Source organism: Prionailurus viverrinus, chromosome B4 (genome assembly GCF_022837055.1).
Source record: "Prionailurus viverrinus isolate Anna chromosome B4, UM_Priviv_1.0, whole genome shotgun sequence".
NCBI classification, from domain to species: Eukaryota; Metazoa; Chordata; class Mammalia; order Carnivora; family Felidae; genus Prionailurus; species Prionailurus viverrinus.
In genome coordinates, this window is record NC_062567.1 from 73772783 (window position 1) to 73800749 (window position 27967).

The following is a 27967-nucleotide window of genomic DNA, read 5'->3' on the forward strand; positions in this document are numbered from 1 at the left end:
CAGGAGTGGGTCTAGGAGGCTATTAATTTACATCTGAGTTGCCCTTTCACACACTAATCCTTTATCTCATTTCTGTCGCCCAATATGCCCTGGGAGGTGGGAATTACTATCACTATTTTACATACAAGGAAAGGAGTCTCAGAGCCAGTGAGTGGCTTGCTGATGGTCATTTTTCTTCCGTGCCGGGGGACATCAAGGCATGACCCCCTCAAAGGTGGAGAGATGGGGGCGATTATGAGCACGGGCTTGAAAGTCCGCCTGACCTGGATTGCAGCCTCAACTCCGCTCCTCACTAGCTCTGGGACGCTGGGCGAGGTAGTGACCATCTGTCTCCTACTCTGATAGAGAAGTAGGCAGAGTGGGCTTGCAGGGGGAGGGGGCATGCACAGAGGGCAGAGGAGCCAAAGGCAAACTTTCCTGGCTCACCCTGTTGGCTGGGCCCCCTGGCCACACACTTGGCCTGACCCTGCTGTGTCCAGGACCTGGGCTTATGTCTCTTGTCCTCCCAGAGGTGAGGCTGGGGGAGCCACGCCATGGAGAGGCCAGCTCAGAGCCAGCAACAAACAGGCACCGGATGCAAAACGCTGGCCTTACAATGTGTTGAGTCAGCATAAAAAAATAGCTCGTGGACCATGTCCATCCTACAGAAATGCCAGCATGAGTGTGCAAAACAGCACGCCCAAGGCCATTTACAGCAGCGCTGGTTCTAACAGTGAAATACTGGAAACCCTAAACTCTCAACTAGGAAATGGTTAAATAAACTACGGGCAGCAGCACCAAGGCAGAAACATCTCTGATATACGCTATTATTAGAAAAGAACAAGCTGCACAAAAAGCTGCCTCATACGATCCCCTTTCTGTAATAACAACAAAAAACTCACAAAACTGTATGTCATACAAGCCTATATAGCAAATACCTATAAAATGCATGTAGAAAGGTCCAGAAGGAGACAACTGATCACAGCACTTACCACTGGGCAAGGCAGCGAAGGACAAGCAAATAGCATTTGCTTTATCTACATACTGTAAGATTTTAAAAACTGAAATATGTGAACAAATGTCTTCATACTTTATTTAATTAAAAAGTTTTATTTTTATTTCATTTTCTATTCTTAGGGAAAGAGAAAGCATGAGCAGGGGAAGAGGGGCAGAAGGAGAGAGAGTTTCAAGCAGGCTCCCTGCTCAGCATGGGAGCCCGACACAGGGCTCAATCCCACAATCCTGGGATCATGACCTGAGCCGAAATCAGGAGTCGGACATTCAAACTACTGAGCCACCCAGGCACCCCTAATAAGAAATTTTTAAAAGAGAGATTAAAGTAACATACAAAAAAGTTGCTGAACCTTCTGAGGAATCTGGGGCACAAAGAGTGGGAGGGACTTGCCCACCTCACACAGCCAAGAGGACAGCTCAGATCTTCTGACCTCAAATCCCGTTCTCCTTCCAGCATGTGACACTGCTCTGGGATCCGGGGTGTGTGTGTGTGTGTGTGTGTGTGTGTGTGTGTGTGTGTGTGTAGAAGGCTGGAAGAGGTGGAAAGAGAAGCACAGAGCTCAAGGCTAGCTGAGGCTTCCTGGGGGGCTACAGGGAGCACTGGGCCCATCTGGCCCTGCCACCACTTTCTGGGCTAGAGGGTGAGCCTGGGCTTCGAGGATTCTGTAGGAAGAGGCCGCCAGCCTCAAGCCCTGTGCCTTTAAAGGCTGGGATGCAGGACAGGGTGAGGGAGTAGGGGAGCGGAGGAGAGGCACTGAGTGAAGACCTGGGTCCATTTGTGGCCTGGTACCAACAGAAGTTATTTCTCTTGTCTTTACTGACCTGAGTGTCAAAAGTTTAAATGGTGCAGACAACGTCTGCACGCAGCTTACATCTTCGGGAGCACCTCTAGGCAGCCACTGAAGGAACAGGGTCTGGCAGGTATGTGAGCCAGAAGGCCTACCCCAGGATAAAAGGGAAGCAGCGTATGGAAGTATGTGGAAGAGCCCATGTGTGGTCCTCTGAGGTAGGGCATGAGTGTAATACGGTGCTTAAGAACATGGACTGGGGAGGGGCACCTGGGTGGCTCAGTCGGTTAAGCATCCAGCTTCGGCTCAGATCATGATCTCACGGTTCGTGGGTTTGAGCCCCGCGTCAGGCTCTGTGCTGACAGCTCAGAGCCTGGAGCCTGCTTCAGATTCTGTGTCTCCCTCTCTCTCTGCCCCTCCCCTGCTCACACTCTGTCTCTCTCTGTGTCAAAAATAAACATTAAACAAAATTAAAAACAAAAAAAAAGAACATGGACTGGGGAGGTATGCCTGGGTGGCTCAGTCGGTTAAGCATCTGACTTCAGCTCAGGTCATGATCTCATAGTCTGGGGGTTCAAGCCTCTTGTCAGGCTCTGTTCTGACAACTCAGAGCCCAGAGCCTGCATCAGATTCTGTGTCTCCCTCTCTCTGCACCCCCCTCCCACTCATTCTCCCTCCCTCTCTCTCTCTCTCAAAAATAAATAAACATTAAAAAAAAAAAAAAAGAACATAGATTGGGGAGTCACACAGACCTGGGTTCAAATCTTGCAACTGACTACCACTAACAGGCAATATCATCGATTACTAATGATGCACCAGTCACTTTGTTAAGTGCTTTGCATATGTTAATTCACTTTCAAGTTACAACAACCTACATGGTGGGTACTATCGTTACCTGCATTTTAGAGATAAGGAAACGGAAGCACAGGGAGGTTATATGATTTTATCAGTTCACACAGCTAGAATACGGCAGAGCATGGATTTGAACCCAAGTACTCTGCTCCAAAATTTCGTGCTCTGAGTTACAAGGTTAACATTTACGATAAGGGTAAAAGTCACCATGATAGTGGAGAAACTATCAAGTTCCAAGTGCCAGGCTGTTTTCTTTTTTCCTTTCATGTATTATTTAATTACGGCCACGACTTTGTGGAATAGTTCATATTAGGCCCATTTTAAAGACGAAGCAGGTGAGGCACAGAGGAGTCAAGTAACCTGCCCAAGGTCACAGTGGTAAGAGGATGAGCTAGATCCTGAAAGTCATTTGGGGGAGGTGCATGTGGCCACCTGGAGGGCTCCCCTGGCCCTTCTCATAACACCTCTTCCTGGTTCTGCTCTGCATCTGAGAGCAGTGACTCCTGCCCTCCCTGCCCCAGCATGCCAGTTAGACACTCCTCTGCCCAGCTCCTTACAGGGACTCTGAACCGTCCCTCCCTCAGTCCCCCACCCCTGGTGGTGGAGGGGGTGGAGCTGGGAGGAGGACTCCTTTCACTGTCTCCAGGTCAAGGTATTGGTTTGAAGGGCTTGGTTTGGGCAGGGCATGGGTTCCTGAGGAGGACTGCCTCGGGAAGTGAAACCGAGGTGGGTCCTGGGAGGGGGACACCTAGTGCACTTTCCCCCTGAAGGAGTAATTACCCGTCAATCCACGCTCCCCGCTGCTGCCCTCAGAGGAGAGCGCTCAACTTCGGAGGGTTCAGATGAGGCCGCAGGTGAGGTGTCAGGGCTGTTTTAGTGGTGGAGGGTGGGTAGCAGAACAGAGAAGGTTCTCACTAGATCTTTCAGGCTCACGTAAAAAACTGAGGCGAAAGAGCCTCTGAGCTCTGAATGAAATAAAGGTAAGTCTAAAATAAAATGATACCCCTGCCTTGGGTTTGGGTAGCCATTTTTGCTTTTCAAAGTGTTTCTCTAATTGTGAAGAAGGTAGGGCATATGTCACAGCCCTGAGTAAAAAAGCAGGGGCGGGGGCAAACAGGAGTCTCTTTCCAGAATCCTCCAGATGCTGTGGGGCTGCCCTAGGCCAGTCAGGGGAACATCAGGGACACAGATTCTCTGCTGGGGTTGGATGGAAGTAACTGCTGAAAGCCTGATCTCAAAGGTTGAGAAAGCCTCCCTGGGTTCTTCTACTGTGGAGGGAGTCAAGCAGCAGGAACTCTCTGGCCTCTATTTTCCCACCTGTGAAATGGGACAGGGAGATAGAGTCGAAACAATAGCTGGACTGAGAGTCAGGAAAATGGGGCTTTCATCCAGCTTGGCAGCTAACACTGTGTGTGTGTGTGTGTGTGTGTGTGTGTGTGTGTGTGGTTTATGAGGGTGCGTGTGGGGTGGGGAGCATGCTGTCTCAGGGCCTCAGCGCAAATAGGTCCCTGCCAGCACTAAGGACTCACCTCAACCCTCCTTTCTTGCAGGGACTGAGGACAGAGGGCTGTATGTATCTTCCCCATGGGCAGGGGCCAACACCTACAAAGCATCTTCCTACCTCAGCTTCACTCATCCAAACACCATCAGGCCCTGAAGCATCCAGTACTGACCAACATACCTGTTCTTCCTGCCACCCTGTCCCCAACTCTGGCACTCTGCCTGCAGTGGTCTTTTAACTGGTCTCTCAGGCTCTGGCCTACCCACACAGCTTCTGGCTAATCTTCCTTAAAACACAGAGACCGTGAGGGGCGCCTGGGTGGCTCAGTCGGTTAAGCGTCTGACTTCGGCTCAGGTCATGATCTCACAGTTCGTGAGTTCGAGCCCCGCGTTGGACTCTGTGCGGACAGCTCGGAGCCTGCAGCCTGCTTCGGATTCTGTGTCTCCCTCTCTCTCTGCCCCTCCCCAGCTCATGCTCAGTCTCTCAAAAACAAATAAACATTAAAACACACACACACAGACTGTGATGTTTTCTCGGGTCTCCAATCCATCCAGGCCAGGCAGGGGACAGTTCTGTTCGTATTGGGCTTGTCGCCTAATTTCCAAAGTCCCATGCTTAGTTTCTTTCCTAAGTCTCCTGGCTTGGCTTCCCGGTTTAGGTGGCTGGGAGATCCTAGCTTCCCCAAAGAAGGACTAGCTCTGAGGTAGAGCCACACAAGTACGGAGGCTCAGCCACAGCAGGAAACCTGCTGGCCAAGCCCTTGGCCCAACCCGCTCTCTCTCCCTGCCCCAACCCTCCTGCTCTGTCCCAGCCTCTCCACTTTGCCCCATCATCTCACCCAGCCAAGCCCTCATACTCCCCCGCCTGACTTTCCATGAGCCACTATAAAAAAAAGCACCGAAGGAGAGGGCACTAGTGGGGTCAGGAGGATAAGCCCTGAGGTACCTGCGGGCTGACTCACCCACTTCTACTGGCATTTGGGTCTGGTGCCCAGTGAGGGGTATGAGATAGGGGTGAGGCAGAAAACCCAAAGCCTCTTGAGAATGCACCAAGGCTGGATGGGTGAGGCCTAGGAGGGGCCTCTTCCTCAAGGCTGGACCTCGGCCCTAAGAAGCCTGGGCTCTCCACCCCTGATCTTGGCCTAGTCCAGCTCAGTGGCCCTGCCCTAACAGATGGTAGAGACTGTCAGAGAGGGGCTAAGGTATCTAGGAGAGAAAAACCATTTGAATTCTAACAGCCCTTCCAAGGCCCAGGCTGGGAGCATTGGGTGGGTCCTCGCTGGAGGTCTGGGGTCTCCTCTGAGGCTTCTCCCCTTTCTCACCCACCCTCCTTGTGGCAGCTGGGCAGGGATGCTCTGAGTGCGTCGCTGGGAGGGCCCCTCGTGGTGCTGAGAATTCTCCACAGGCTAGGGTGGGAGATGCCGGGATGGGCAGATGAAGAGACTGGGCGTGCTGGGTGCTGGGGATGGGTTGGAGCTAGGGGACCACAGCTTCCACAGGACAGAACTGATGCAGGAAGCAGGGTCAGACTGAGGTCAATGGCCTTCTGAGTTGGGGTTCATGGAAAGGCCCGGAGACTGTTCTTGTGGGGATGGGCCTCTGATGGCCTCTGCCCACCTAAAACTCAGAGGAGGGAGGGCAGTGAATCCAGGGCCCTCCTCGGCTCTCCCCTACCCCAGGGGCCCCAGGGAACCTGTGCATGTCTTCCCTCCTGTGGCCCAGGTGAACAAGGTCAGGAGGTGGAGCTGGGGGATTCAGACCACGTGCTCCTGGCCATTGTTTACATAATCTGGAGGAGGAGCCCTAATGAGACATTAACAGCTAATTAGGCACTGTGGTTCCTCCTCCCCTATGACTCACCGAGCAACTGAGGCTTTCTTTCCCTGCTCTGACCAGCATCTCGGCCAGTCCTGGCCCCTCGGACACGCCTCTCAGGCACCTATTCGTTCCATAAACATCAAAGGGGTGCCAGGCACTGGGGATGCAGTAAAGTAACAAGCTAGACAAAAACCCCTGCCCTCAAGGAACTTACATTCTGCTGGAGGGAGACCATCAACAAACAAGTCAGAAAAAAAGGATGAACAGTGCTGTGGCGAGAAATAAAGCAGGGAGGAGGAGTAGGCAGTGTGTGCGTGCATGTGTGCTCAGTCACACAGGATTGTAAATCAAGCGAACACTTGAAGGAGGGGACACAGGGAGCTGTGAGTGGATCCGAGGGGACAGATGGAGGCATCTGAAGGTAGAGAGGTCCCGGGCTGGGAGTGAGCCTGCCGTGCTCAGGGGCAGCAAGGAGGTGCACATGGCTGCGCCAGAGCGGGCGGTGGGGGGCATGGGAGGAGGTGAGGTCAGGGAGGACCTGCAGGCCCAGGAAGTCATCCCTGGAGGCCCAGCAGAGGAACGATGTGACCTCATTCACACTTAACAGGATCAACCCGAGCTGCTGCACTGAGCACACACTGTGGGGGCCACGCCAGTGGGAGGCCACGGCGGCAATTCAAGAGGGGGACCAGGGAGTAGCCATGAAGGTGGAGACAAGTGGTCAAATTCTGCCTAGAAGGTGGGGCCGATAGAATTTGCTATAGGGCCAGAAGTGGGGTGTGAGGAGAGCGGAGGAGTGGAGGATGTCAGCAGGGCGTTTGACTTGAATGACTGGAAGGACAGAGTTGCCATTTACAGAGATGGAGAAAAGGCTGTGGGAGAAGCAGGGGTTCGGCGAGAGCAGGCGCTCAGTTTCAGACGTATTAGGTTTGGGGTGCCTATTAGGTTTCCAAATGCGGATACTGACTGGACAATAGGAAATTCGAATCTGGAATTCTGGGCTGGAGATCAACTGTAGGGCCATCAGCATAAACAATGGTATTCAAAGCCTTGAGAGGATCCTGACTTGAAAGATCCTGTAGAGAGTGAGCATAGAAAGAGAGGAGTTGATGGCCCTATGGCCCTCGGTGTGAGCAGGGGGACAGGAGAAAGACAGGACAGCTGGTGGCCAAGATGCCCAGGGAAGAAGATGCTTCTGGGTGGAGGAATGAGCAACTGTATCAAACAGGCTGAGGGTCTGGCAAGATGAGGGCTGAGAAATGACCACTGCTGACCCTGCTGAGAGCATTAACAGGGTTGAGAGAATTCGAGAAGGACTGGGAGGAGAGAAAGGAGGAGACAAATTGGAAATACAGGTATCCCTTGCTTTCTGAAAGTTTGAGTTACATTGTTTCATTTTTACCAAAGACCTGTCGTATCTGATTTCGCTAGCCAAAAGAAATCCAAAGAGGATTTTCACTTTTACAAAAAAAATGGCGGGGGGGGGGGGGGGCGTGGATAGCATTCAGTATTTGCTTTGCAGTGAGCTGTTATATACAGTGAGCTGTATATATATATAGTATATATACTATATATATACTATATATATATAGTATTTGCTTTGCAGTGAGCTGTTATATGATAGAGGCAGCATGCACCCCACACAACGAGTGGCACCCCCAAGCTCCTTCCCTGGGAACTACACCCAGCATCTGGGCATCAAGCCGCCACAGTTTTGAGCAGTGTCTGTGAGCATCTGTGTTTTATCTCTATTTATTTTGTGCATCATGTCAGCAAGATATGTCCTAAGGTAGCAGAAAAACCTAAGAGAGGTTATTTTGGAGGGGGGCTGGGATACTCAAAAATTTTTCCATAGACATTAGTTGCTTCTTCGCTTATACCATTTCAGCTTACAAAGGTTTCATAAGAATGCATTACTTTTGGGGGAAGCTTATCATCAGTGTAGATTCCCTTATAAGGATTTTTGCTCTAAATGGGGGTGCTGCAAAGGGATGTGGGTCAAGAGTGGTGTGTGTGTGTGTGTTTCCAGATAGAAGAAATTATAGCCTGTTTCCATGCTAATGGGAATAGTCCAGTAGAAAGGCCAATACTGATGGGGGCGGGGCGGGGGTGGAACAGGGGGTTTGCTGGAAAGAACTTCCAGCCTCTTCCCAAATCCAAGCTAATAGGAGTTGTCTTCTTTGAGGGGGACCACAGGGGTGCTGGAAGTGGCACCAGGCTGGGCACAGGACACCTGGGTCCTATCCCACATCTGCCAACTCTTAACACCCAGGGCTTCGGATGGGGAAAGCAGGTCTTATAACATCAGTGCTGCCTCCTTCCCTGGGTTGTGGTGCAGATCCAATGAGGTAATAGGTGTGAAAGTGTTTTCTAAAATGTAAAGGGTGGAACAGATGGCTGGGATTATTTTTACTATTCTAACAACACAAGGGATTATTAAACAAATTTAAGGGATTACTATTCATCCAGCCTTCCTTGTATGTACAGCCTTCCTGCTTAGCTGACATACTGGCTGTGATCTGATCCACAGGAATCCAAGTAAACTCCCCTACTCTCCACTGATGCTCGCCGTGCTCCCCCTCTGCCCTGCACATTGACCCCTCTTCTTCCATTTGTCCCTGGCAAACACTGTCCTCTGAAGCCTCCTGGGTTCACTTCCCCCCATGTGACCCTGCATTTTTCTTTCCTCTTGGTCTTATTCCCCACCCCTTCCTTTTCATTGAAAGAACTTTTTAATGTTTATTTATTTTGAGAGAGAGAGAGAGAGAGAGAGAGCAGGGGGAGGGGCAGAGGGAGAGAGAGAGAATACCAAGCAGACTCTGTACTGTCAGCGGGGCTCAAACCCACAAACCGCGGGATCATGGCCTAAACCAAAACCAAGAGTCCATGGCGCAACTGACTGAACCACCCAGGTGCCCCTCATTGGAACTTATTTTAAGTAGGTCCTGCCTGGAGGAAAGAGAGTATTGGTGCAGGAGCCAAGAGAAGTTAGTGCTGCATGGTGACCTTTCTGGTTTGCCCGAGATGTAGGGGTTCCCTCAAGCAGTGGGACTTTCAGTGCTCAAACTGGCAAAGTTCTGGGTAAACTGGGAGAAACTGGTCAGCCTAGCCTTGACCAAGGCCACACTTAGTTGATATGCCATCATGTTGCCAGGAAACGGGACAAAACATTTAACTTCTTTGTGGTCCAGTTTTCTCATCTATGAGAGGAAGGGCTTGGAGTTTCACTAGATCCCTTTTTAGTGCCTTCAGCACTAAAACATTCCAACGAGGGACAGGAGGGTCTGGTCACTCCTCCTGCTGGTGTTGGTGTTTACCTTGTGTGCCCCCTGAGAAGAGGTCACCAAGATGAGCTTGCCCACCTGGGCGGGTCCCGGAGCACCAGCACATTCAGGTGCCCACCTGAGCAAAGGGCCTGTATTGGGCTCTTCCAGGCAGATGTCTGTCCCTGGCTACCTCCTGTCTCCTGGGCATCTCCCTGGGGCTGTCCCGAGCTCCTCCCCACGTAGCCTCATACCCAGAATGGGGCTCTGCAGCCAGACCATCCAGGTTGTCACTCTGGTCCCCTGCTTCCTAGGATGCTGTGTGAACTCTGGCAAGTCATTTAGGCTCTGAGCTTCGGGTTCCTCATCTTAACCTGATCACAGCAGAAGCTATTTCACAGAGTCATGGTGAGGGTTAAACGCACATGGAGAGCTTGTTGGTGGGGGGAGGTGTTCAATAAATACCGTCATCATCATCACCATCAACACTCTCAGTTTGGTGACAACAACCACGACCACTGGGGATCTCCCTTGCTCCAAGAAGCCTTCTCAGATTTTCCCTAGGAGAGCAATGACTAGCTTAGTCCCCGTGGCCAGGGCACCCTCATTCTCTCACCCCTGCAAGCAGCACTGGCCCTCCCCAGGAGCCAGGGGTGCCTCTTCCCAGCTCTGTCTAAAGCTCCAATCCTGTTACCACCTTCTTCCTCCCCTGCCCAGCTAAGCTGGTGTATCTCAGAAACCAGAGAGCATTCCCTGAAAGCAGCACTGAGCCTTGACCTGCCCACAGGAGCTTTACAAGGTGTTAGGGAGGAGGTCCATGAGGAAGACGGGGATAGTGGAGGGGCTTGGGGAGGTGATCAGAGGCTGAGAAGGCGGGGCCCCCAGGGAGCCACACTCACCAACGTAAACACGCCTGCTCCCAGAGCGGCATACACAGCGTGGAGCCAGGGCACCTGTGGAGCAGACACAAAATGGGTATAGGGTGACAGGCGGCAAAGGAGGGCTCAGTCCAGAGACCGGGGGATGTAGCACAGACCTCCCTGGTGGGTTCCCTCTCTCACAGCAACCCCCAACCCTCCCCAGCAGTCCTGAAGACGCCCCAGGACAGAGAGGGGTCCTTGATTCTCTGTGTGCTCAGGGTGCGTCTGGGGAGCCCCAGGATAACAGTGATCAGGGAGGGACTGGCAGGGGAGTTCCCAGCTGACATGTACTTGGTGTTCCCTCCATACACAGCCCCGGACTCAGGCTGGTCGAGGGAGACTCAACCTGTTGAACCCCTGCCGTCCTCCCTGCCTGAGTCTGGCTTCAGGCCGCTACCTCCCCGCTGCAGACACACTCATCCCTGTCCTGCGTGGGGTCTGTCTGTTCCTCTGTAGGGGAATTCCCTAGCTTTGCCTGGAGGCGTAAGGGGCTCAGAGGTCTGTGTGTGTGTGGTGGGGGGATGGGGGGATCCTATGGAATCCCTGCCAGCCATTCATGATGCGATTGCTTGCAGCACCCCTTCCCAACCTTGGCCACCCCTAGGTCTCAGGGGCACCCAGCTGGGTGTGGAAACCCTGCAGGTTTCAGCCATGCCTCCCTCCACGGGGCCTTCCCCCAGAAGATTCTTGGAAACAAAGGCATCCCAGTAGCCTGACCTGGATCAATAAACGGTTCTTTGAAGTTTGGAAGCCACTTCCTATAACTGCCTCTCCCCCATCCTAGATACACAGAGGGCCCCCAGACCAGCTCCGGCCCCTCCCTTCGTCAACAGGATCCTGGGAATTGCCAAGGAAATGCCAGAACCAATCCTGATGTCCTGGACTTGGAGCCAATACCCTGCGGACTGGGGCTGGGCAGGATGGGGTGGGGGGAAGGGGGAGTGGGGAATGCCGCTTCTAGCCTGGCAGAAAAGGGGGAGTGGGGGGACCATGCACCAGAGGTGGTTAAGAGGAGTCCTGGGTGGGGGTACAAGCACTGAGCCCTTAGCAGGAGTCTAATAGCTTCATCCTCTGGGTTCCCAGGATTAAACCTCAAGCCCCTCCTGTGATGCCCTCGGTCTGCCCCTTCTCCACCTGCAGCACGCTGACTGCCTCAGTCACCCCTGAGCCCTGTGCTGTCCGAGCTGCATTTCCGAGGGCAGGCTGGACAGCTGAGATTTGGCTGGCCCCATGGACACCGTAATGGGGTGGGGGTATGCTCAGACCCCCACTGCCCCACCTCCTTCCTGCCTGGCCAGCCAGATTCTGGCCCTCTGCACTTGGCTGATCCCCCAGGGGCCCCAGGAGGTCCTTCTTCAGGGCCCTTCTGGGTTTGGTGGCGCTATGGAGCTCGTGCGCTCCGGTCCCTGCCCAGGGTTTAAATGTGCTGTGGCTTCTCCCTCGTCCTCACCTCCCCCTTAGAGGGGAGGATGAGAAAGGTGAAGCCGGATGTGGCTCATGGTGTGAGCAGATGCCCATGCCTGCCAAGAAAAACCTCCTTGTTTGTTTGCTTACACTGCCAACCAGCTCAGGGCAGGTGCCAGGAGGGCTGGACAGGATGACAAGCTGTGGGCCTTTGGCTCTGGGCCTTCCCTGGAAGGTGGGGAGGAAACGGCACCCTTGGGCGAGGTGGGGCTCTCCCTCCCTCCCCAGGGGCCCCACTGGGAGACCCAGGGACTCACGTATTGGAAGGGCAGGAGGATGGCCAGGATGAGTCCACTGAAGAAAAGAGTCATGAGCAACACGAAGATCACACCCTGGCAGGAGGTGAAGTCAAACTGCAGGGATGGGACAGGTGTGAACCATTGGGCCGGCACAGAGTGGCTTGGCACTCCTGGGGACCCCTGCTGGGTGGTGTGCTGGCCAGAAGGCTGAGCCCTAAACAGCAGGCTGCTGTCTTATGCTCCCTACCTAGAAGCTGGCGTCCCCCCTCCTCCCCTCCTTCAAGTGGCCTCCCAGACTCTACACACCCCTTTCCCCCTCCCTAGCCAGGGACCCAAGCTTTGAGCCCCCCATCCCATAGGCCTTGTCCCGCCCAAAAGCCCCAGAGCTGACCTTAGTCTGGAAGCTAAAGACGGTGACTGAGAGGCAGACGAGAGCCGTGATGCCCAGACACAGCAGCACAGATGTTGTGTTGTAGTAGCTGCGGGACACAGGGCCGGGGGGCTCAGCTTCAGGCAGGGGTCCTGGTTTCCCCCGGCCCTCCTCCCAGGCCCACCACCTTCTGCGGGGACCCGATCCCTCAGCCTCTGGCCCCCAGCCTCTCTGCTGGGTTCTGCCCTCCCCAGCATGCTTAGACTCAAACTCCTCTTTGCAGAGGATGGAGAGGGGTTTGTGCTGGTACCAGGGAGGTTTACAGGGAGTGGTGTGACCACCCAGGCTGGGGTCTCTCAAGCTGCAGTTTGAGAGAGGTCATCTTGCTCTCCTCCATTCCCCACCTCCACCCCCCGACCTGGCCAGGTCCTGCCGTCACTGTTCAACGGAGTGTGTGAGAAGAGGGCTCCAGGCCAATGTTTCCTGCCTGCCTGGACCTCCACCCTCCCTGAACGCTCCCCTCAGAGAGTGGCCCGTCCCCTGCCACCTGTCCCCTTTACCTGGACAGCATCCCAGTGAGGTAGGCCATGGACAGGGTCTGGAAGGAGAAGCAGGATGAGGGAATGCTCCAGAATCCAGCCTTTGGGGGCCCAGTCTGGGCCTCTACTCCTTGGGCACACCCCTCAACTCTGCATCGGCCTCGCCCCCACACATTCACTTCCACAACTCAGGCCTGGTGAGGAGCGTCCTGATGGGCCTGCACTAGCTGTGTTCCCTTCTTCCTTTTGCAGCCCTGCTCTTCCCTCCTCTCTATGACCTACTCTTGTTTATCCATTGCTCTAGGATGCCACATTCAAACCTCTCAAAAACAACATAACAAAGAAAAGAGACAGTGGCTGGAGGAGTCAAGGGTGGGGGAGACTAAGCCTATTTGGAAAGAGAGGGTGGGATGTCTTTGTTGTAGAAGGGGGGTGAAAATACCCCGGCCTCCACCAGTCACCTCCCATTGGACATCTGCAGCCCAGACTTCCTGGCCCCGGAAGCACCCCCCCCCCCGCTTCCTCCTCCCACTATGTGCACTCAGCATCTGTCCCCAGTCACCCCCAGGTCACTTACGAAGATGGTCAGGAGAATCAGGTTCCAGGGGAAATGCCTCCTGTAAGGCAAACCACCGAGTTCAGAGGAGATTGGGGGGTGCCGGCAGCCACGGGCTGGGTCACTGCAGCTGGGAGGGGGGGGCCTCTGCCTAACCCCATCCCCACTCCTTGGAGCCTCCTCCTTCAGCCACACCCCCAGGCGCCCCCATCTGTCGGTCCACACCACCCTGTTGCCACCTGAGAGGCGCCAAGGGAAGGAGGGAGGGGCAGGCTTGATGGAGCCCAGAGGGTAGAGCCCTCTCAGAAGTTCACAGCACACTGGCAGCAGGCAGGACTGGGGCCAGGGCTTTCGAGATCCTTCTCATGTTCCCGCAAGTTGTTCCTCAAGCCATCACATACCTAGGTCCAGAACAGCAGGCCAGGGTCAGATAGGTGGCGAAGAACACAGCACTGTGAGAAACAGATGGGCAGTCAGCCCGTGCCCCCGGAGGCCCCTCCACCCAGTCCCCTGCTCATTCCACTCTCTGCCCCCCCCCCCGCCCCCTGCTGTCCACAGGCACCAGGTAGTATGATTGGGTCGGGGGAACGGTGTTTAAGACCTTGGTCGTCCTAGAACCTGGCAACGGGCAGGATGGTGGTACAATTCCAAAAGCCAGGAATGGGAATTGGGTGAGCCTGCTTCTGGAAACATGGAGTCTTGGGTGTCATGGACAGCTGACCACCCAGTCCAAAGTGGCCTTCCCAGACACTCCCAATACTTCATACAGAAAGCTCGTATACGGTGTTTTCTAGGTGCCAGGCAGAGTGCCAGGTGCTTTATGAAGACTAATATAATCCTCACACCTTCTTGCTCCAGAGTACTAATTTATCACCACTGCCCCACGCTGCCTCCTTCAGTCCCCTCCCACCTTTCTCACTACTTGTAATAACCTTGTTACTTTATTGTTGGTCTACCCTACGAGGCTGCAAGTGAATCAGGTGAAGGGCCCTCATCTGTCCTGCCAGCGCCTGGCACAGGCAGGAGGTACCTGTGGTATGAATTTCTGGATCAGATGGCCATGTCCAGTGGAAGACTGGAAGGGAACTCAGGCACAACCCCAGAGACAGGGATTGAAGACTGAGGATTTTCTAGAGAGCAGTGGAAGTGACGGCCAGTCCGGGAGGTAGAAGATGAGGGGCTGAGGACCCAAGGGGCACGCTTACGCCTACCTACATGGATGCCACCATCAATGCATGGTCTCCAGCCCCCGGTGGACCCTGAACACGGCACCTGCCGTCCTCGCCCATCTCCCTTCTCAGTTTGTCACCTGTCCCCCAGAGCAGCAATTCCAACCATCTTCCCTCATTTGCAAACCTCCCGGGCTGCCTCGCTCCTGCAAGGTCTGGCCTGGTGTGTCCCAGAAAGATTTGAGATGGCGTGGAGCTCCCTTGGCCCCCTGCCTGCCACTGGCAAACGTAGTATCCCTTTCTTCTGTCCTTCCATCCCAGGCCAATCGCCCCAGCCTGGACTCTGGGCCCCACACCCTCAACCGCCCCTCCATGTCTATCTCTATAGCATCACCTTTAGCATCTACCTGCACCTCTCCTCCTACATGAACCTCCTTAACCGCTCTCCATCTTCAACCCAATGTCTTCCCCAGTTCCAGCTACTTCCACTTTATCCACCCTCACAGACAAGCTGCTTGAAAAAGTCGTCCTCACTCACTGTCTCCTGCTTCATCTCCTCATTGCTCCCCAACCCCACAAACTCAGCCCCAGCCCCACTTAATGACAGCTGGCTTTGCCACGTCCCCGTGGCCTTGTTGAGTCCAAGCGATACTTGTCAGTCCCTGTCTTGCCTAACTTTTCAACATCGGATCCCTCCCATTATTCCCCCGGTTCCAAGATGACACTCTCGGGTCCCCTCCTACCTCCTTGGCCACTCCTTCCCAATCTCCTTCAGAGTATCTAAATTTGCCCAGTCCCTTTGACACAGAGTCCCATCAGGCTGTCTCCCTTCCTGCTCTCGCTGGGGGCTCGCTCATCCACGGGACTCCCTCTAGCAGGCAAATGCTCATGGCTCCCACACCCTCGTTTCTGATCTACGTGTTCCTTCTCAACCCCAGACCTGAATATGCAACTGCCTACTGAGCAGACATGGCCGTTCAGAAACGCTCCAAACCCAACAGGTTAGGAGTGAACTTGCCCTCCTCCCTGCCCCTGCTCCCGTGTCTCCTATTGCAGAGGACATCACGCACGTCCAAGTCGCCCAAACAGAGAGCTCAGCATCCTTGACTCTCACCCAGCCTCGCCCGATTAATCACCTGGACCTGCCAATCCTCCTACCCAGGCAGCTCTCAGATCTGTCACCTTCTCTCCATGCCCAATACCACCCTTTTAGGTGGGGCCACCTCTCTCCATCTGGTCCTGCTGCCACCCCTGCCTTCCACCCTCCAAGCTACAGGCAGATCCAACCATGAGACTCCCTTGTTTAAAATTACCAAAGACCTGGCAAGGCCCTGCTTCTTGTGCCTCCCTGAACCTACCTCCCTGGCCCACCCTTCCCTGCACTCCGCTCCTCCTCCTCTCTGCACCCTCACAACGTGCCTGCCACACTCTGCTCCTGCTGGAAAGGACTGACTGGCAGGGAAGCCTGACGCCTGGGTTAGAGGGGCTCCCTCCACGCACCACGGACATTCCTCAACCAAGGCCTGCACCCTCACACCCTCCAGACCTGTTCATCTGAACCCCCACCCGGATATGGCATCTGGAGCGACCTACTCATTTTGCATTCCTACCACTAAGCGGGAGCCTGGCAATGGCTAGGTGGCCTTTAAATACTTCTGGATGAAATGCAAAAGAATAAGGGATGGAGGGGTGGAGATAAGCCTACTGGATTTGGCAAATAGGACGCCTCCATTTTCACCTTTTCCTATTTTTCAGTGGCTCTCGAGTGATGTGGAACAGTTGTCACAGTGATTGAGGGGTTCTTAGTATCGGGGGCCAGCGAAGGACAGTGGAAACATCCTGCCCCAGTTGAGAAACACTCCAGCATGTGCTCTCTTCTGGTCTCCCTTGAGTCACTGGTCAGTCACTTGGGCAATAATAATAACGATAATAGCCTTGTCTATGTGTGTCCTGGGTGTGGGTCCTGTCTCCCCGCCAGACTGGGAGCTTCCAAAGGGCAAGGCCCCCTCTCCTTTCCTCTCTGGTCCACAGCTCCTCAACCCTCAAGACCAGAGGTCACAGGAAGGGCAGAGGGACATGACCTGGGGGTTACAGGGCAGCTTTGGAGCCTGACATTCACATTCATAGCCCAGCTCTGCACTCCTATTGTGTGAGCTTAAATAAGTTACTTAATTGCGGAGCTCCGTTTCCCTCCTTTGTGAAACAGGAGCACTGGTACCGGCTCACAGGGGCTGTAGCAGGATTTTGAGGGCGCACAGGTCAAGCGTGGACAGGCCCTGGTACAGGGTAAGGACTTGAGAATGGGAATTGTTAGTATAATCGGACTGGCAGCCTCCTGGAGAGGCTCTGACCCACCTCTCCCAGCTCTGGGCCTCACAGTTTCCTCCTCCGCCTGCTTCCCCACCCCCGCCCCACAGCCCTGACTCCTTCCCCGCCGCCAGGGCTCCGAGGGAGCAATCAGACAATAAGGTAAGAGCCCACCGAGGGAGATGGCGGGGGCCTTGAGACAGCGGTGAGTGGAAGGCGGGGGCTGGCAGGCTGCCATCCCAGGGGGCAGAGAATGAATCACAGACGAGAAGGAGAGACTCACTGGCATGTCAGAGCCTGGGCCCCAGGCCTGGGCTGGAGCCCTGGTCTGTTTACAGAGTGTCAGAACAGGGGAGGGAGGCTCAGGTGGAAGCCGGTCTAAACCCAGTGTCCTCCCCCCAGTATCCCATTCTAGGGCCGATCCTGGACCAGCAGGGGAAGCAGCAGAACATGTAGGGGCAGTGCACAAGACTGTGCTGCTTAGCAAGTGATAACTTCTCTCTGAGCCTCATTTCCTCATCCGTAAAATGGGCATAATCATAGTGTCTGCCTGGTAGGGTTGTTTATAAGGATCAAATGACAAATACCCGTAAAGCACTCAGCACCGTGTCTCACACATAGAAAAAGAGTGGTTTCGTTCTTATTGCTGTTAAGGGCTTGGTACGTTGAAGGAGGTGAGACCCACTCGGTCTCAGACCCAGAAGCAAATTCAGGGGGCAAAGTGGATAGAGTTGAGGGATGGGGAGGGGACCGGACAGGACAGAGCCACAGGGTGGCTTTCTGGAGAAAAAAGCAGCATCTTGGTGCTGGGATTCCCAAGCACCTCTAAGGCTCTGTGATGCCCCTTAAAGGCACAGGGTCCAGGCCCACTCCTGATTTCTCCTCTCCCCCCCCCACCCCCCCCACCCCTGAGCCAGGGAGAGCATCTCTGCTTTCTGTCTGGAGATGTTGAGGAGGAGCGTTGTTAAACCTCACCATTCACGGGTGAGAGTCTCATGCCTGCCCTCAGTGGGGTAGACTCTGCCCCACTTCTGAGACTGCTCATTCCCGGGCTGTCTCCCTGTCGCCATCTGCTCAGGACCTGGAGTCCTGCAGACCCTCCCACAGAAGTCCTGGTGAGGGGCCTGGGGACTCCATTCCAGAGTCCTCAGGGCACCTGAGTCTGCCAGGGGGTGCTGACGTACTGGGAGCCATGCCAACCTGCCATGTGTGTTGGCCGGGGTGGCCGTCCCTGGGGCCTCATTAGCTTTATCATACAGTGCCCCCAGTTCCCCAAGATGCATGCCTCCTTGCCTGGTCTGCAGACGGGTCCTCTGTTCTATGCCCTAAGAAAGGCTCTAGGCGTGAATGTCTCCTCCCCTGGGACTCCCAACTTGACTGAGCCTCCCCTCCACTCCTCTGCTCCTCCGAGGAGCCACCGAGGTCAGGATGGGCCTCCTTCCTGTCAGCCTATGGTTGGCGTGTATTAATTCAAGGCCCACCCGGACTGTTCTGGGCTCGGGATGGTTCAGGAGGCTTTGGGCTGAGCCCACATCTCCACCATACCTCTCCCCAGGAGCGGGCCTGGGACAGCTGGAGTGCGCAAGCTCCTTGCCGGGCATTCAGAGCTCCCACCCCGGAAGGCCCCCCTGCTCTCTGAGATGTGTCAGATTCCCTTACATGGAGCCTTCCAGCCCTCTGCCGGTCTTGTCCCGTATTTACCACATGTACCACGTGCAGCCCCACTCCCACGCTTTTGCTTGAGCCACTTCAGTCTGCATCTGTTGAGGTGCACCCTCTCAAGTGGACTGAGGTCTTGGATGTCTCAGGCTCAGCCCTCCCGCCTCCCCTCCTCTGAGTGGTGCTCACTCCCGTGCTGCCTTGTGCCACTCACTACCTTTCCCTACAGAGGTCTCCTCCCCAGTAGCCCCAGTGCCCAGTATGGCGCTGGAGGAGAGAGCGGTGAGAGCGGTATTGCTCTGAGCCCAGGGTAGTTGTGGCCTGGAATTACCCCCAAATGACCCCTAATTGCTCGGATAGGAGGGTCAAGGATCACCTACGCCACCCAACTTCTTCTCTTAAGTTACCTGCCGTGTTCTTTAAAGAATAGAGGGCAAGCAGGAGCCAAGTGCCTTGAGAAGAAGGGAGCCTGCCAAGTGGAGTGATTAAGAGCACAAGCCTCAACCTGAATCCTGGATTTGAACCCCAGCTCCGCCACAGACTAGCTGTGTGACCTTGGGCAAATTACTCAACCTCTCTGAGCCTTAGTTTTCCGAGATAATCATACCCAGTAGACTCGAGGATCGAATGCAATACTGTATATCCAGCGCACAGAACAAGGCCCAGCCCTTATTAGGCATTCTGTAAGTGGTAGTTACTATGATTAATAATTCATAGGCATTAATAACAACAATGTTAATAAGAGTAGCAACATTATCATTAGTGTGGGCCAAGGTGTTCCAGCCCCCCCCCCTTCCCCTCAGGGCCAAGGTCTGGGTCTCTCCAGCCAGGGCCCCAGCCCACCTCCCCTCTTTGTGCAAGCACCAGAACCTATGCCTGTCTTCTTCCCTCCCCCTCAGATCCAAAGGGCCCGTCTGGTCATGCTCTTGTGAGGACAGTCTTCTTTGGGGTGGAGAGAGCCATGGGCTTGGATTCTGTCCGTGGAGACTTCCCACCCTGTGCCACCGAGGGTTCTCTGGGAAGGGGCCTGGAGGCCTGGGGTATACTCACTAGGATGCCCAGTACCATCCTGGGTTGGCCTGGACATAGTCCTTAACGGGGTCACTGCAGAGAAAGGAGGGGGAGAGAATCAGAATCTCCCCTATGTCTCCATTTCCACGTCTGCACCTGCCCCACCACGGTTCCCAGGACTTGCGAAGAAGAAAGGAAGAAGGGATCCTGGTGGCATAGGGAGCCCCAGCCACAGTCCCCGGCTGGGACATGGAGGTACCTGGCTGTGGGGCTGGAAGACCTGAGAGGAATGACCACTTCCCAGGCACCAACAGGCCCAGAAGGTACCGGGTCCACCCCTGCTGGATAGAGGACTCCTCCGTGGGCACTCCCTAAGATTCCTCCCCAGTGTGAGGGCCTCCACTGCCCCACACAAATCTTTTCAGGCAAACATTCCAAAAGCAGTCTGATTCAGGGACCCCCGCCCCAGGCCTTGCCATGGCTGCCCCTAGAAGGTGCTGGTTCACACAACCAACTCACCAGAAGGTAAAGAGAGCCACGACACCCAACGTCACCAGCAGCTGGATCAGTAGGATTGTATAGACCTAGGGTTGGGAGGGAGTTCCGGTCAGCTTGGGGAGCCCCCACCGGAGGCTAGGGAGGCTCAGGCCCCCAGTGAGGCTCAGCGAGTACCCCAGCTTCCCAGTGACTCAATCTACTCTCCAGACCTACATCCTATACCCTCCCCTTTCTTTCCTAGGGGTCACTAGAATGGACCCAGGACAAGGTGAAAGACAAGCAACTTTGCTCCAGAGCCCATCCCCACAGGACAAGGGGCCCCATGTATCTGGAGACAGGTTGAGACAATGAGTTTGGGTATAGCAGGGGGCAGTGGGGTGAAGCACTTCCCAGCAGGTGCTATCAGCTGGGGTCACTAGAGAAGGGGACACAGGGATGGCCTCTGTAGACAGAGGGCTGGGCCAGGGCCTTCTCAAGGGACACCCTGTCCTCCCCCCAGTCCCCCAGTCCTGGAAAGTTGGGAGGAGGTGGTTACCTTTCTGATGAAGACTCGGCGAACTTTCTGGTCGTCCCAACTGAAGGTGGTGAAGAGCTCGTGGTCTCCAGCGGGGAATCCGTTCTCATAGCTGGAGCTGCCTGTATGGACATGGGGAGGGCCATGAGGGCTCCCATGTATATAAATGCTGCCCCCAATGGCCACCTGTTCAGAGCTGACTTTTGTCAAACTGGCTCTCTGGACTGGGGAAGCTTTTTTCTCTAGTTCCGTTCTCAAACCTCCCACCTCACCCCATCCCACCCTCAGACCTTTTCCCCCAGCTGCTTCTCCTGAGTCCTGAGAATACACTGTCATCTCCCTACCCCTTCCTTGCATGCTGACTGGGGCTCCCTGGGGGCCAATCCCTGCCATACAAATGTGGCCCTTTTCTCTTGTGTCCCCCACTCTCCTCCCTAAACACGCTGGCTCCCTTTAGTGGCTAAGAATCAGAGAGAGACAGCCACTCTCCCAAGGCCACCTAGCTCATCTCAGGGTCTAAGGTCCTACCCCTGCCTGCTCTGAGGCCCTGGGGGTGAGAACCAGGGACTAGTTGGATGGGAGAACCTTCTGGTGCTCCAGCTGGGAAGCAGGGCAGGGGGAAACTGGAGGGGGAAGTAAAGCCAGGACAAGGGCAAAGAGTGGGGTATGGCTGGGGATGAAGTTTGGGGGCCTGGTCCCAGAACTGAGAACCCAGATATCAGGCCTGCGAAAGAGCATAGGATCCACAAACAGACCCACATGTGGCTCCCTCTTCTCAGACTGACTATCAGCCATCTTGGAGTGTCTTCTGCGATATGGGTCCGTGACACTCACCTCCTGGGGACAAAACTAGATGAAAGCGAAAGCCGATGGCTCTGTGCCTGGTGGGGACTATGCTGCCCTCTCTTTTGCACCCCTCATCTGGGCCATTCCTGAGGCCTCTGCTCTGTTCTCTTCCACTGTCCTTTTAATTCTTGCCATTTCTCCATGATCTTACCCTCCCTCCACAGCAAAAGCGTCAGTCTTGGTCTTTCAAAGCTGACCCTGCATCAAGCTCTTTGATGGCTCCCCGCTGCCTTTTACTCAAGTTCAAGTTCTTTAACAAAGCTTCCACAGCCTCCCCCGAGCTCTCAGCCCCAATGCACACTGTTGCCTCCTACTTTTCTCCAGCCTGACTATATTTTTTCGGCCACGTGCTTTCTTGCCTCTGCACATTATATTCTTTCAGCCTGAACACTCATTTCCCTGCCTCTTCACCAGGCTAACTCATTGAGTCTTCAGGACTCAATGTGGATACCCCTTTGTCCAGGAAGTCTTCCCTGACTGCCACACGGATTAGGTAAGCTGCCTAGGCCTCTATCACTGCATCTCTTTCATTGTGTGGTAGTGTCTGTTTACTTGTCTATACAGTCAGGCCCGTGGGGGCAGCAAGTCTTGCAAATCCATGCATCGCTAGAAATTTAGCACCTCTGGTCACAGTGCTTGACACACACTTAGAAATGTTTGTCGCATGTTGACTAAAATGAGCTTCCTTCCTGCCCTGACAGTTCCCTGGAAAACACCATTTAAGGCAGCTAGCCCTGGCAACCTGGATATGGAAAATGAAGAAGGGGGAGAGAGGGGAACCCACTGCAAACCTGGGGCCTGGAGGCCCTCACCCTTTTGTCTTCCACTTTCATGTGCGGTCTACATCTCCTGCCAAAGCCCAAATGGCCAGACTACTGAGCAGGCGGTGAGGACAGAGAAAGTCCTGTGGGTGTCTGGGGCAGTGAGAAGGGCTCACACAAACACCAGACCTTCATTGGCTCTCCAGTAGGTCACGGTGTGGTAGGTCTGCTTGGCTCTGGGCCGAGAGGGTTTGTGGTAAGGGGTGTGGACCATGGTGGCCACTCCCGGTGAGTAGAGGTTCTGTCTGAGGCATTGTTCCTGGGATTCCTTCTAGAATTCTGCTGGGGAGGGTGGGAGTATATAATATGGGGGGGGGGGTTGAGGGGCCGCTTAGGGAGGCTGCCAGGGCTGAGGAAGATTTGAGAAGGGGCCCTTCCTTAGCACGTGGGGAGCTGTATGTTCCCAGCCCCCAGGCAAAGCTCCCACAAGCTGCTCAATCTAACAGAGGGGCTCCCATGGGCTGTGATTTTTGGTCTACAGGGAGCTGGCATTCACCTGGGTAAGTGTGCCTATGAATTATGCCTGGCCATGAGGGGCACTAAGGCTGGCATCCATATACCTTCCCCATGTCATGTCCTCCTGTCCCCAACAAAGGCCTGGAGAAGGGAAGAGAGGTAAGGAAAGTGAGGGTGAAGTGATCCTCAGACCCCTGGCCCCCAACATCCCTGGGGCCTTCAGGGGGAAGTTTTGGATCAGCCCACATGTAAACACGACACCTCCACTCACAGGGAGCCAGCCACAGCTTAATGCTGCCCTTTCCTGTGTCTACTCTGACCTCTCTCCACCCTTTTAATGTACCTCTTTGAGGAAAGCCTTTCTAGAATAGCCCCTGATCCACCCCCTCCCCCTATTTACTCCCTCTATTTGCCCTAGCTTGGTGACTTGAAAAGAATCCCCTCTTCCCCATCCAAGAGTACTATGACAGAAAATATTGTGTCTCTCCCTTTTCATGGAGTCCTCCTTGACCTACCCTTGGAATAGCCCTCCAAATCCCAAGCCTTTGACAACAGAGCCTCATATAACAACCATACAATGCATCTATTTATGGGCAACTTCCTCCTACCCAAGTTTTTCCTCTGGGCCTACCACTCCCCATGATGTTCCAGCCTCCAGGAGCTGAGAGACTTACTAGGATCCACATAGGCCCAGCTGGGATGGAGAGGCACAGCCGACGGGGCTGGGGGGAAGGCCCCTGCCTTCAACCCCTCTCCAGAGGTGGCCTCCTCATAGGAGGGCGGGGCCGAGGGCACTGCTGGAGTCTCCTTCTTCTCACCATTGGCCTGCTGCTGCCCCTCTGTCCCGGGGGCCTTGTTAGCCACGGAGATCTGTGGAATAGAGGCGAAGAGAGACAGTCACCAGGGAAAGGGTGCCTTCCAAGTCCTCCCCACCAGCCCCCGATATCTGGAACTTCCATGGGTACTTTCTCACCTGCACTAGGAAGGGTGGGGGTGCAGACAATAATTTCCCTATTTTACACGGGATATGGAATATTAGTCAGCCTTAAGAAAGAAGGAGATCCTTCCATTTGCAACAAGGCTCAGTGAAATAAGCCAGACACAGAAAGACAAAAACTGCGTGATACCAGTTATATTGGGAATCGAAAATAGCCAAACTCATAGAAGCACAGAGTAGAATGGTGGTTGCCAGGGGTTGGGGGGTGGGGGAAATGGGAAGGTGTTGGTCAAAGGGCACAAAGTTTCCATTGTGCTAGATGAATAAGTTCTGGAGATCTAATGTACAGCATGGTGATTATAGTTAACAATACTTTATTGTATACTCAAAATCTGCTGAGAGGGTGGATCTTAAGTGTTCTCATCACACACAAAGAAAGGTAACTATGTGAAGTGATGTTAACTGACTTGATTGTGATCATTTCACAATATACATGTATATCAAAACATTCAGGTCTTGTACCTTAAATATATACAATTACCATTTGTCAATTACACCCCAATAAAGATGGTGGCGGAAGAAGACTCTCCCCCTTCCCCCCCTTTTTTTTTATAGATGGGAGAACTGAGCTCCAGGAGGGTCAGGGCTGGCCAGAGGCACACACTGAAGCTGGAATAAAAACTGAGGAAGGAAAGGGGAAAAAAACTGAGTGACTCGGTCGGTGAAGCGTCCGGCTCATGATTTTGGCTCACGTTATGATCTCACAAATCGTGACATCAAGCTCTGTGTTGGGCTCAGGTGCCAAGCCTGCTTGGGATTCTCCCTCTCCCTCTCTCTCTCTCTCTCTCTCTCTCTCTCTCTCTCTCTCTCTCTGCCTTCCTGCATGCACATGCATGCCCCTCTCTCTCTCAAAATAAATAAACTTTTAAAAAAAGTTTAAAAAATAACTGAGGAAGGAGAAATTCTTAGGAGAGGCCACCATGGGGCTGTCCCTGGGGCAGAGAAGGGGTGTGTATGGTTCCACTGTCTCCCTGGGGTTCAGGGAAGGGCCTGGCACAGAGTAGGCCCTCAAGAATATTATTGAATGAAAGATTCTTTCATTTAATCTCCCTGCTACCTTGGTGGTTATATTTTGACCCCTGGTTTTTTTTTTTTAATGTTTATTTATTTTTGAAAGAGAGAGAGAGAAAGAGAGAGCAGGGGAGGAGCAGAGAGAGAGAGGGGAGGAGAGAGGATCTGAAGTGGGCTCTGTGCTGACAGCAGAGAACCCAATGAGGGGCTTGAACTCACAAACCATGAAATCATGACCTAAGTTGAAGTTGGATGCCCAACCGACTGAGCCACCCAGGCACCCCTGATCCCTGTTTTAAAATGAGGGAACTGAGGCTCAGAGAGGAAGGATGACTTGTCCAAGGTCACAGAGCCACACATAGCCCATTGGGCTGCAGAGCCCAGGCCCCATCCACTGGGACTGGCCTCCTTCTGTTGGGCTGGAGATGACACTAGGAAGGTGGGGATGGGCGAGCAGGGAAACAGAGAGGGGTGAGGGGAGATATGAGGAAGAAAGGGGACCATAGAGTGGGGAAAGGGCAAGAGGTCCCTGGTGAAGGGTCCTGTTTTGGCCTCATCCTGTTGTGAACCTCAGCCTCTCTCCCAAACCAGAACAGAATCACAGACCTTCAGTGTTGGAAGGGATCTCAGAAGGTATCTAGCTCAACCCTTTCCTTCATTTGACAGATGAGGAAACTGAGGCCCAGAGGGAATTGTGCCATGGCAGGTTGAAAACTCAAGCCCATTTACACTCAGCACTGCCCCAGGCCCCAGAGGGTCCATTTAAGCTTTGGGAAGAGGATGTGAGCTGGAAGGGCCTGAGTGCTGCCGCCAGGGAAGGGAAGACTGTGGGGGAGGGGGTGTATGAAAACTGACCGGCAACAAAAAGACTAAGCCTCAGAAAATGAATGGGATTTAGTTCTGGCTTCAGAAAGAATGTGTTAAACCCGAAGGGCCGCAGAGGAAGGCCGCTGAGTTCATTCTTTGTAGGTTGCGTCCAGCTGAGGCAGCCCAGAGGGAAGCGAGCACCAGAACATCTCTGTCTCCACTCAGCCCTAAGGACCACTGAACTGGAAAGTTCTTTTCCATCCTCAGAAAGCCTGTGAGCCAGCTGGGGGTCAGAGGCAGAGGAGGCGGGGCAATGTGCTACATTCATTGAGGACAGGAGGCGATGTCAGCAAAGTGACTGGGGTGGGGGGGTGGAATCAGCAGTAGGTGTGGGGAGGGGGCTTTTCATTTTCACCACGGTGAACACCCCCCAGGCCTCCTTAGGGAAGGGCCTTGAGGAGCCTAGGCCTGTGAGAATGGGGCCCTGGTTCACCTGCTGCCCTCCCACTCCCCAACCTCCTTCCTCATCCAGACCAGAAGGCTCACATCCAGGAAAACCCATTTCAGCCCACCAGAACCAAGGTCCTTTGAAACCAGACCCAGGAAAAGAATTATCACCTCTGACTTCAGCCCTGTCATGAATGGGCCCTCCTCCCAACCCCCACCCTGCCGATGGGCCCCAGAGCCTCCTGGGCCCTGCCCCCCATACACACACACACACACACACACACACACCCTCATTCCCAAGTGAGGCCTGCCCAATGGCAGGAGGTGGTATCACCAGTGACATCATTTTGAGGTCTCAGGAGCTTAAAAACAGAGAGGAGGGTCTGAGAGCCCAGGGAAGGATGCCATTGGCTCTGAGGCTCATCTTGGAGAAAGGAAGGGGGAGTGTAGGGGAGGCTCCTCTTCTGTTTTCTCTGCCCAATCCTTGGCACCCCCAAAACAGAGGGCCAGAGGACCCTCCCCCTTTGCCCCAGGCCCTGATTGTTGTATAATTCCACAGGCTGTTGATGTTATGTAACCACACTAGGCCAGCCAAGTCTCTGCCCCAGCCCTTCCCCTCCATTTCAGGCCTAAAACTAGAAAAAAAGAGACGACGTTTTATCTGGTTCCATCTAGTCCTATGTCGAGCCAAAACAAAAACACAAATTAAAGCATCCTGATGCAGGGTTGCCATAGTAATCCCCTCCCCCAAAGCATGTGTCCAGATGTGGAATGAGTTGGCTGGGGGGAGGGGGTGGGGGTTTCTGTGGAGGTGGGAAAGATGAGCATAATGTGGTTGGGGCAGGATAGGCACCACTCCTTGGGGCTCACCCAGGTGCCCCCCTCTAGTCCCCCCACCACACCCTGGACACCCAGGTTGATTCCTTAAGGGAAACTGAGTACCTGTGAAGGGTACTGAGATGCCAAAGCCCCTGGGGTGAGAGGGCCTGTTGGGCAGGAAGAGGCCCTGACCTATCACTTGAAATGCGCCTTTTGGTCCTCTGACTGCAACAAGGACCACAGAGGACCTTCGCACAAGCGCCGGTTAAGGATGCTTATAGTGGTCCAAAGAGTTTGCTCGGGATGACGGGGAGCGGGGAGCCGAAGGATGAAGGATGATGGTGCAGGTGGGGGAGATGCCGGTACCTTTCCTTGTGTCATGGTGCCGTCTCTCCGGGAAGGGGTCCCTGAGGCAGGGGCGGCCGCTTGGGTCACCGCAGCCTGCCTGCGTCTCTTCCTTCCTCCGCGTGGGTTCTAGCAACATCCACTGCAGCCGGGCCAGGCGGACCGGAATGTACCATTCAGGCGCAGGAGGAGGAGGGGGCCCGGGGGCGGGCTGGGAGGCTGCTGCGGAGGCCGCTGCGGATTTACAAGCCCGTGGGGAGGAGGAGGCGCGCCGCCCCCTCCCCCCTCCCCTCCACCCTGAACCCTCATCCCGGGACTAGGGAGCGCGTGCTGCAGAGCCACCCAAGTGGATGGGTCCGCAGGGCGGGAGGAGGCGCGGGGACTCCGTGACACCCGACCAGCTGATGCTGCCTGCCTGTAACTGGAGCTGGGTGTCAGGGCCTTATCGCTCCACCATCTCTGCCGCTGACAGGTTCTTTCTGTTCAAGCCTCAGCCTCCCCCTTCCCTGCCTCTGGATGCGTCCCAGATTTCTGTCTCCATTTCCACCTCCCCTCTCATCTGTTTCATCATCCACGGCAGAGTGGGGAAAGTCTCCCACGGCTGGCTCATCTACCCTCCCTGGCTTCTAATAGGGCCCCTTGGGCCCTCAGTTCCTATGGGCCTTTGGCAAGCCATATAGGCACCTCTCCTTTGCCTCCATTTTCCCACCTGTGAAATGGGAGCAATGGGCCCCTCCCTGCCTTGTCGCAGAGGCCTGGTGTGGGAGGATGCAGGTGCTGGTGTTTTTGTTTTTGTTTTTGTTTTTTTCAGCCCTGCTGGACCATCTAACCAGGCCTTTCTGGAGAGGCTTCTAGCTCTGTCTCAAAGCGTCTCCAACTCCCATCCCCATTCCCAAGATGCTGCTTCCTGTCTGCCTCCACTCCTGCCTCCATCACCCCTGCCCCCTTCCAGAGCCTG

The 27967-nt window shown here is 54.5% G+C and overlaps 1 protein-coding gene across 1 annotated transcript in view; it reads right to left on the bottom strand.

Moving 5' to 3' along the window:
• Positions 1-27194, bottom strand: part of FAIM2 (Fas apoptotic inhibitory molecule 2) — a 45648-nt gene extending 18454 nt beyond the window's left edge. The window contains exons 1-11 of the mRNA XM_047868554.1: positions 27031-27194; positions 23258-23453; positions 20482-20582; positions 19968-20032; positions 19488-19541; positions 13704-13754; positions 13324-13363; positions 12768-12805; positions 12229-12316; positions 11856-11951; positions 10114-10167 (exon numbers count right to left, since the gene is read on the bottom strand). Of these exons, the coding sequence (XP_047724510.1) occupies positions 10114-10167; positions 11856-11951; positions 12229-12316; positions 12768-12805; positions 13324-13363; positions 13704-13754; positions 19488-19541; positions 19968-20032; positions 20482-20582; positions 23258-23453; positions 27031-27045 (798 nt within the window). The 5' untranslated portion in view covers positions 27046-27194. The remainder of the gene's footprint in view (positions 1-10113; positions 10168-11855; positions 11952-12228; positions 12317-12767; positions 12806-13323; positions 13364-13703; positions 13755-19487; positions 19542-19967; positions 20033-20481; positions 20583-23257; positions 23454-27030) is intronic.
• Between the last annotated feature and the right edge of the window lie 773 nt (positions 27195-27967).